The 10,097-nt window shown below is 30.9% G+C and overlaps 2 protein-coding genes and 1 long non-coding RNA gene across 3 annotated transcripts; 1 reads left to right on the top strand and 2 right to left on the bottom strand.

Moving 5' to 3' along the window:
- Positions 1-1,342: 1,342 nt before the first annotated feature.
- Positions 1,343-2,540, bottom strand: LOC110227681. The gene is made up of 2 exons (XR_002331364.1): positions 1,743-2,540; positions 1,343-1,626 (listed from the first exon to the last, which is right to left on the bottom strand). It is a non-coding gene; the product is annotated as an uncharacterized LOC110227681 (long non-coding RNA).
- Positions 2,541-2,738: 198 nt separating this feature from the next.
- On the bottom strand, positions 2,739-4,012 carry LOC9308673 (F-box protein At4g11590). The gene is given in 3 exon segments (XM_021020110.1): positions 2,739-2,853; positions 2,856-3,429; positions 3,431-4,012. Coding segments are annotated over 3 exon segments (1,194 nt in total). The 3' UTR covers positions 2,739-2,815.
- Positions 4,013-8,906: 4,894 nt separating this feature from the next.
- Positions 8,907-10,097, top strand: LOC9308672 (putative F-box protein At4g11580). Its single transcript, XM_021023484.1, is given in 3 exon segments — positions 8,907-9,370; positions 9,445-9,777; positions 9,779-10,097. Coding segments are annotated over 3 exon segments (993 nt in total). The 3' UTR covers positions 9,975-10,097.

Genomic DNA, 10,097 nt, shown 5'->3' with positions numbered 1-10,097 from the left:
CAACAACTTAGCTTGCGGCCAACCTCAAGATGAATCCACAAATGATATTGAGGTGAAGGTGCATTGCGTAAGTTGGTCTTCCTCCTTGTTCCTAACGTTGCCAAGTACTTTCCAAACAGCTCCGGCTAGCTTCCTTGTCTTGGATCGCGTCATGGGGCCTTCGGGAACGATCAATGCTTCCTCGGGAACCTCATCCAAAGCTTGCGTATCCATGATCATATCAACGCCCGTAGCCTGCTCGGGATCTGCCAGCAAGCTTGTGAACCCGAGCCAGCTCTCTTCGAGTACCCGAGCTGGTTCACGCCAGGACGCCCGAGCTGGCTCCTTCTGTGTGCCCGAGCCGCTTTCCCTCGGAAACCCGGGCCGCGCTTCTCTTATCTCCGAGCCGATTGCACAAGTTATCCGAAGCTAAGTCTCCATCATCACCCGAGGCAAAGACTTAGTAACTATTCGTCTTCAAAGTACCATTTCCAGGCAAGGCGTCATTTCCGAAAAAGAAGGATCATTTCTGATAGACCCAGAAATGATAAGGAAGAACCTCGAAGGATCAACTCGAATCAGGAAATCTTCCAAGAAACTCTGAAGAATAAGGAAATTATCCTAAATCCGCGATACTCTAAGCCGACTTCAAGATAAATGGAAATCTTCCGAGAATATCGCTGGAGAGGCGGTTTATGATCGCTATATAAAGAGACTCAAGGCTCTCATAGGAAAACAAGCAATATCGCTCTAGAATTTATACTACACAAAGCTCTTACAGCACGAACACCTTTTTCTTTTACGATCAAACTCTTGTACGATCAAAACTACTCTTTTTATCAATAAAATCAAGAACACCATCTTTGGTTACAATTGTTTTCTGTTGTTCTTTGAGAATTCACGCTTATCGTATCCCTAAAATAAAACCCTAGACAAATCTCGATTGTGTTAGTTTCGACTTCCACAGTATTTTTATTTAAAATATATATAATTCAAGTCAATTTAAAAGTTTCAGTCTAACTAACTAAAACTTAGTGAAAGACAAATAAAATAATTACACTTTGGGCTATTTTTGGACTATCATTAGTTTATGGCAAGTATCTTTGTTTGTTATATTAATATATAGATTATTAAGCCAACAAATTTTTAATTATAAATTGTATAAAACCAAAAAATAATCCCATAGTAAAACGCAAATTAAATCATAGTTAGTATACAACCCAGTTTACATTTTTTTTTCAATTGGTATAAATATTTTAATTTTTCATATCTTAGAAATACTTTACCCTTTAGAATGGTGAAATTTTCTCAGTTTTGCATCTTATCATATTTTGGAAACAAATATATGCAAATTCAAAAGAAACAAAAACAAAAACCACATCTTAATTCGTCCACTTCAAAAGAGATTAAATGAGATACACATACACATATAGAGAAAGTATTGGGCTCAAAGCTAATAATTGGAAGTGACCCACTTAATTGATAAGTCACTTTTCTTTTTCCATAACTGCCCCATTCTCGATCCAAAAACTCTAATCACCGACCAAAATTGATCGGAAAACCTAAAGCTCTTCTGTTTGCTCTGCCACCATGCACAGCCGGCGCTAGATCTTCGTGCAATCTCCAGATTTTCATCAAACCATTGTTCTGCAAATGGATCTTGCAAAATCTGTATTAACTCGCGATTGCTACCTCCGTATGTACACAGAGAAGACCCAGAAAAAGGTAAGTAAGAGCAATTAACAAATCGAAAATCAACGTACCTTTGTAAAGATGGTTATATAATAGAGGTGATGGTATAATAGACTCGCTTTTGGGAGTCGATGTTCATAGCTGCTGAAAATAAAACGTATATATAGTGGTCTAATAAGATGTGAGGGATATGCGTGAGTGATTATCAAAAATCTTGTTAGGCAAATTTACAAACTTTAAAAATATCACTATTACCGAATTACAGAATGATGTAGAGAATTTAGTATTTAGATAAGGAATATGTCATTAATAAGGAGCGTGAGTTTTGAAAACAGTTTTAATTTGCTATATTCTCTCGATTGCATGTATAATAATTGTTAAAAGTATTAGCGTAAAAAGAATCTACAAATATATGCGATTATCGTTACATTTTATAAAGATGGAAATTGGTAAGAATAAATTATTGTATAATTGGATAATTATCAAATGGTGATTGCAATTTAGGTAATAATCTTTAAGATTCGGAATCTTTACTTAATGATTGACATTTAAACGATTTTACATATGGTTAGTTGTTTAAAATCACATTATATGGTATGAAAGATTTTGTTGATTGATTATCTTTATTAGGTAATATTAGGAAATCAAATATTGTTAAATTGAATTTTTGGATCCAAACTAAATAGAGATTTTCGGGGATTTAATGTAGAGAATCGATTAAGGAATCATCCGATTCAAACAAATTCGGGTCAAAAGATCAAAAATGGAAGGATCCGATTGGCATATTTCCGTGTCGAAATCATTTAATTTCCGGGTCAAAATTGAATAAAATCAGACCCGATTAGGAACCCCAAAAAGTGTTGCAAAAATGTATAGTAGATAATATTATTATGCATAGATACTTAATTTTTGGATAGTCTGGGCATATCAATTAATATAACCCATATTATATTCACTCTATTTGGCCAGTTGAAATAATGACATGAACCTATTAGAAAACTTGGTAAATGGGTTAATCGAAGGTTACACTCACTCTGAAGGAATTAACTGATTAATAAGAGCCCGGATCACTCTTGATTAATTATATATATTTAAAAAAAAAAACATTTCAAGTATTATATGTATCAAAGCATGAAACTCTCTCCTACAACAACCTAACACTCTCTACATAATCCGAAAAAACATTGCTTTTGTTTCCCGATGCTTGAACTCATAGTCTGCGTGTACTTGAACCTTGGTTTTTCTAAAACTTTTCGTGTCGGGATTGTAATAGATAACATAAAAGTTATTAGAATAGAACCGTAGTGCCAAAACAAACTCACCTGTATGAGTAGTGCCTGTGATAAATAAACCAGAATATAGCAACTTCTTACCTTTGATACTGAAACTTTTCTTCAACCATCCATGAGTTTCGACTTGCTGATCCAAAATCCACACTTCAAATTCATTAAATGAAGTTTTAGTGGCTAAGGCTACTTTCCCCTTGTAGCTCATCAAATTGAAACCATGTAGAAATGCAGCTGGAAAGTCCGCGGATAAACTAGTAAAAAGATCCAACTTTTCAGACCCCAAATCGAATCTCATTAAGCTCAGCTGTGACAAATCAGTGCCCGTAAACGCAACATAATATATAACTCCATCTATGCACACACTGTTAAGCACAGGACCGTGAGGAGTTCTATAATCAATCATTCTCCATTGTTTCTTTTCAATTCCCAATGTGACTACTTGATGTTGAGATGATAGTTGTAACTTGTAATATTCGAGTTCGACCATCATGACGTTGCATTTTTTCCTTCATGCACAATACCAATAGTTTGTATTCATCATTAACCGGATCGTACCCGAAAAAACTATGTGCGACCGTACTCCTGGTTTGGACCCTACCTAAAACTGTGCTAGGGTTACCGGTGCTAGGGTTAGCTATGTATTTCTCTAGACCATATCCAAAGCTTATCAAGCCATTAACATAATAAGTATAGTACACATAATCTGGAGAAAGACATGTAACACGTGATAGATAAGACGTTGATGATGAAGACAGCGAAAAGAAGTACCAATTTTCGCAGTTCCGTTGTCTATCTAAATCAATAAACACGACTAGTAGACGAGACTGCAATGAAGACCTAACCTGGAAAGACGTGATGAAATGTCAACTTCGGATAATGTCGGCCCAAAACTTTGAGAGTAGGAGAAACCTAACTACTGATTTCACAGGCAATCTCATAAATATCTCCATCGCAACGTCCAAAGGAACGTCATTGAAGTTCTTCTCTCTCGAGATTTCGAGAGACTGAGAATTGTTCTCTATTTTGCTCTTCTTGGATTGACTTGTCGTCATGGTCCTGACCAAATATCTCTACGTCTCCCCTGCTGCACTTTATAAGTTGAAGTAGAGAGGCACCAGGCCCAGTAAAACCTCTATAAATTAATAATGTTGGGAATATGAAATTTTATTAATTTATATCTAAAATAAAATTTTTCTTTATAAGTAATATCTGTTTAAAACCAATTGCAAGTAGAGAAGCAATTATTAAGTTTAAAAAATAACACAAAATTTTTTCGAATAATAGAGTCATATTTCATTAAAATTTTTACATATAATATTTTAAATATATATCATAGTAATTCATATATGACATGTATAAATTTCTATCATATATATATATATATATTATGTTAAATATACATATCTATATATATATATATATATATTGATAAGTTTCTATAATTATTAATTTATAATATAGATGTGACTATATGTTTACATGGAATTTTCAGAAAAATTATTATCTTATTAATTTATCGATTTATGTCATATTTTACGCAGGTCCTAACTCGGGACCGAAAGAATTTATTAATTTAGAAAAGTTATTAATTTATAGAGTATTAATTTATAGAAGTTTTACTGTAGTATCTATATATACATTTTTGGAACACTTTTAGCAAATAAATCCTGGGGTTGGGCAGTATTTACAAAGAATGTCATTGACATTTATTATTACTTTTACAAAATTTATATAAAAGACTAGATGTTAACCCGCGGTACACCGCGGGCCTATATGTTTATTAAATAAATATTCAATGTTTTTTTAAGATGATCTATAGATATATGATGTTGTTTTGTTTGATTTAAATGTATAGTACATCGCGAAATGATATTTTATAACTAAAAATTTTAAGTTATATTTGTTTTGTTAATTTTATTTGATTGTAAATTCTAGGATTTCACCCGTACTATATTATCCCGTAATAATATCAATCCAAAACCGTCAATTTTAGGATTTCACCCGTAGTATAAAGTTTAAATATTTATAATGTTTAAACTTCTTATAAAAGAATCGAGATGCGTTTTTGAAAAAATATTAAATTTTAAGTTGTATTTGTTTTGTTTAGTATTTAAGATTAAAGACTCGGACTGGTTGACCAAGAACATTATAATGTTTAAAGACTTCAAAATAAAATTAGTATTACATAATTGTATTTGTTGTAAATATTTATAATGTTTATACTTCTTATAAATTCTTATAAAGTTCAAATATTTATAATATTTGAAACTTCATAAAAGATTTAATATCGACTCAAAATACATATTTGTATTTCAATAATTCTATCTAGGATTTCACCCGTAGTATACTATCCCGTATTAATATCGATCCAAACCCGTCCCACCATATAACTCCGTCCCGTGAAATTAAACATCATTTTGTTAATTTTCTTTTTATTAATATTTTTTTAAAAGTTCGTACCAAACTGCATCACATCACATATGTAAAAAACATTCCTCAGGAATGGTTATTTTGAATTTTTAATTAAAAGTTGTTGACAAAAAAAATATATATTTCTTTAAAAAGATATATAATTTGAGTTAGTTTAAAAGTTTGCTTTAAATGGTTTCTATATTATATATATTTTTAATTTTTATAAAGTTCAAATATTATTAATATTATAAACTTTTTATAAAATTTAAATATTATAACTACTTTAAACTATTTTTTGGTAAGGATATAGACCCTAGTATTGAAATAGGCCGATGCACATTTATTTTCTTTAGAACGTGAACGCCTAAAGTTGGTTCACAAATTCACAAATCACAAATTATATCGATCTAGTCAACAAAATCACGTAAACCACACAAGAAACCAATTTGGTCAACATCAGCAATTTCCTTTCTTCTCCAATAATTTTGACTCATCACAGAATCAATAAATAATTTGGTCTGTCTTTTTGTTTGTGTATATTTAAGATATTTACTATTGAATGGAAAAACCGTAAAGATGCTGCAATTAAATGAATCTTGAAGGGTATAAAGATTAACCTTCACGGTACAATGCTAGAAATAGGCCATCTGGTGAAATGACCACATGGCCATTTGGTAGAGCTTTTCCGTCCTGCAGCCAGTAAGAAAACATGATTCCATAAGTAGCAGAGGGATATCGATCATAAAATGATATCACTCTTACCTGCTTCAGATTATTTAAGAAACTTCTCGTTAGATATGCCTGAACGATGGCACGAGCGCTCAGAAACAGCAACTGATATCCATTCTCTTGAAAAATCCAAAGCAATGTACAGCATAAAGTTAGATCCATACTTATAGAGTACAAATTTAAGATATACAAATCACGTAAACCACCCAAGAAACCAGTAGATTTTTGTTTGTGTTTAGAGATTGGAGAAATGAGTGAGTATTTATAGTGTTTTGATAGTTAGTAGGGTTTTAGGTTAGAGAATATTCAAAATCTTGATGAGCAAGAATTTGATATCGTTGAAAATCTTTAAAGCGTCACAAAAAAATATGCTATGTATATGCTTGATCAAATAAGGATAAAATCGTTTAGTGATGTGACATTTCCAATTTGTCTATTTGAGACTGATATTCAATTAATATTGTTCAATTTTTATAGGAAACAAATGTTAAATACAATAAAATCTCTAGCATTAAAATAGGAAACTATTTGCTCTGTAAATATATATGATTTCTATATTTACTAAATCAATCGTTTAATTTCGATTTATATAATACTAATTTAGATTTGATTTTGATTTTATTGTTTTAGTAGTTTATATTTAGTAGATATGATTGATATTTTGATTATCAATAGCATTTAAAATTAAATATTTGATTTCTATATATTTTAAACTCAAATCGAGGTTACGAAAAATTAGGAATGTTTAGTGAGTTATCAATAGCATTGAACCCCTTACAAACTAATGGATTTTTATTGTTTTGTAAAATTTACTTAATACAATATTTTTGTCAGATTATTTTTGTAGGGACTAAATGTACAAATACAAAATTGTAAAAGGATATTTTGAACCAAATCTTCTCCAAAAATGTATATATAGATATATATATATATATATATTGTTAAAAAATAAATACATTTTTTCTTTAAAATATATATATATATATATATATATATATTGTTAAAATCTGGACATTTATTATGAGCATAAATATGAAAAACGATTTTCCATTAAAATCGGCTATTTATTAGGGTCATTAATATGAAAGATTATTTACCATTAAAATAGGTAACTTATTTGTAATTAAAGAAACATTAAACAGAATTGTTATAGCAATTATACTCAAAATATTCGTTTGTTTTTATTACATCATTCCTAAAATTCCTTATCCAAGATCCGGATAGAGTTAAACCCGGGTAAAACCCGGATCCAAAATACTTTTTGCAAAAATCCCCTGTAAAAATGTATATGTAGATATTAACCAAACAATATTTTGCCTAATTTGTTTCTAAAAATCTCTACACAATCTTTGCATATATCTTCAAAAAGTTTTTATAACAAATATTTATATTAACATTTTGCATAGCAATAAAAATACTAATTTATAATAATTAAAATATTCACATAGAAAAATCATATACACATACAGAAAAAAGAACTATATCTATCATCATTTAAGACGTTGCTTTATTTAAATTAAAAAAAAAAACATAAAAACTTGAAATCATATAATTTATATGATAAATTTGAAATATATATTAGTAGTATAAATTTAAAATCGTTCAAAGAACGGTATATCACGGGTGAGATCCTAAAATTATTAGATTTTATAACAATAATAATTTATTTTCTTGGATTTTATAACACTAATAATTTAGCTAACGAGATAATATAGACAGGTTTATATGGGATGACGGGTTTGGGTCGATATTAATAAATAACGGTATATCACGGATGAAATCCTAAAATTGACAATCAAAATACAATTATACAATCTTAAACACAAAACAAAAGAAACAATATTAACAAAACAAATCCAACTTAAAGTTTAAAATTTTTAGTTATAAAAAAACAGATCCACGGTATACTGCAGAGTAAAATATTCAAAATTTTAAAATCCACCATACATGGTTACTTAAAAAAAAATGTATGCTTTCGTATCTATACTTCAAAAATTGATAAATAGATATCTACATTTAAAAATACAAATTAATATGATATATCTTTAGTTAATCTTTTAAAAAATAATATTACATTTTTAAAAAAAATATAGCCACGCGGTATACCGCGGGTTAAATTCTAGTGGTTAATAATAACTCGTAAGTGTGGGATATTTTCGGTATTTTTCACTTTATTAAAAAAAAAAAAAACCTAGTTAGCTTTTTCGCAAAACGAAAAAAACCCTAGTTATCCTCTTAGCCAGAAGTCCAGAACTCTCCACGAACATAACGTAAGAGCTAAGCAAGGTAGTTCGTTTAATTCTATCTCCTTGCTATAGATTTATGAATTATTACTATTAATTTATTATTTTCGTTTGATTATAGTGCCTTCTATGATGCTTTGCTTGAATGGGTTGCTCTGTTTGTTTATTGTTTTCGGAGAAAGGAGTTTAAAATACCTTTTCTAAGTAGAGAAGTTGCTGATAATTGAATCTCAAATCACGACCGAATAGCGAGTTTTGTACCACCATATCTAGCTTGTTTACTTCTTTTTTTAAAACACAAGATTAAGCAATAGATAATAGAAGTAAAGAAGTAGAGTTGCAGTTTTGGTGTTGTAAATATGTAACAATGGAATTGCTGTAGCATTATTTTGTAAAACACTACAATATTTTGGGTTTATTGACTTATTCTTCTTTTGTTTATAATGAAAAGTACTATCTTCTTGTACAAGCTTTACGTAAATTCAAGAATCTATCTATGTACAATGATTTTCAACCTTCTTTTTTTTTTTTTTTTTTTTTTTCTGTATGCAGTTGTAACGTGATGGAGAATTTGGATAGCTTAGGAGAAGTTTCAAAATGGGCAGATGTAAACAGAGACATTCTTGAACTTATCTTCAATAAGCTCGACTTGATGGACATTACCATGGGAGCTTCACGTGTATGCATCTCTTGGTTCCTTGCCTCTAACAAAAGTACTTTGTGGAACACGGTCGACCTCACCAAGCTTCAAGAATTAGATATCTCCAACAGTTTTGTCTTTAAGAGTAAAGTACGACCAATCTTCTATTACAAGCACCCGGTTGACGACGATGAAGGCCTTTCTAATAATCTTTTGACTAAGATCATCTCCCGGTTCTTTCATGACTATTTTGAAGTACAAGGCGGCATAAGTCTCATGAATCTATTGATTGAGATCAGCAAGTTGAGCTGCATGACCCCGAAGAATTTGTTCTTTAACTTCAATTCCTATTTACAAGAAAATGGTCTCAAGTTCGCTGCTGAGAAGTAAACCTCATCAATCATCTAACCAGATTTTCTTGCATGGTGTGCCACGCTCTCATACGTTTTTTGTTTCTCAGGATGCCAAATATAGAGAAACTTGCTTTACCAATCTGGTGCTATCAAACCAAGAATTCATTGCGGTTTGCTTTCAGTCAATGAAAGAATCTTAAAACACTGATCATCGCTCATGAACACTCTTTCACCGGGACATTTGAGTTTCAGGCTGTGGGAGAGAGTTGTAGTAACCTAACCAACTTAAAATATTTGGGTCATTTGGAAGATTACAAGGCCATTGAAATGGTGCGTTACCTCCATAGCCTCAAGAGGTTGAGTTTACGGTGCTCTTTGGTTAGTAACCTAGCAGTTTACCGCTTAATCATCGGCCTTCGAAACCTCACGATTCTTAATGTTTTACAAACTCCCGCATGATTTGCTTCCTATGGTGAAATCTATAGACGGTTATGTTATAACGACCGCCACTCAAAAGCTTGAAAAATTTATCAGATGTTCTCAAGATTGTAGGATTTGCAAAGATCGATGTCCCTACTCCTGGTCGTATCTCGCTGAGGATTGGCCTAAAGATGAGATAAAGGAACTTGAATTCTGAAATTTCTGAGAAGTAGTGTTTTGTTCTCACTACTGAATTGAGAAGCTGGTGGTTTAGTGCTTTTTTTTTTTTTCCTTTAATTGAATTTGAAATTTGTTACTCAACGCCATTTATACATGATGA

Source organism: Arabidopsis lyrata (genome assembly GCF_000004255.2).
Source record: "Arabidopsis lyrata subsp. lyrata unplaced genomic scaffold ARALYscaffold_6, whole genome shotgun sequence".
NCBI classification, from domain to species: domain Eukaryota; kingdom Viridiplantae; phylum Streptophyta; class Magnoliopsida; order Brassicales; family Brassicaceae; genus Arabidopsis; species Arabidopsis lyrata.
The sequence above is the reverse complement of the archived record's forward strand: the minus strand, read 5'-3'. Positions and strand labels throughout refer to the sequence as shown.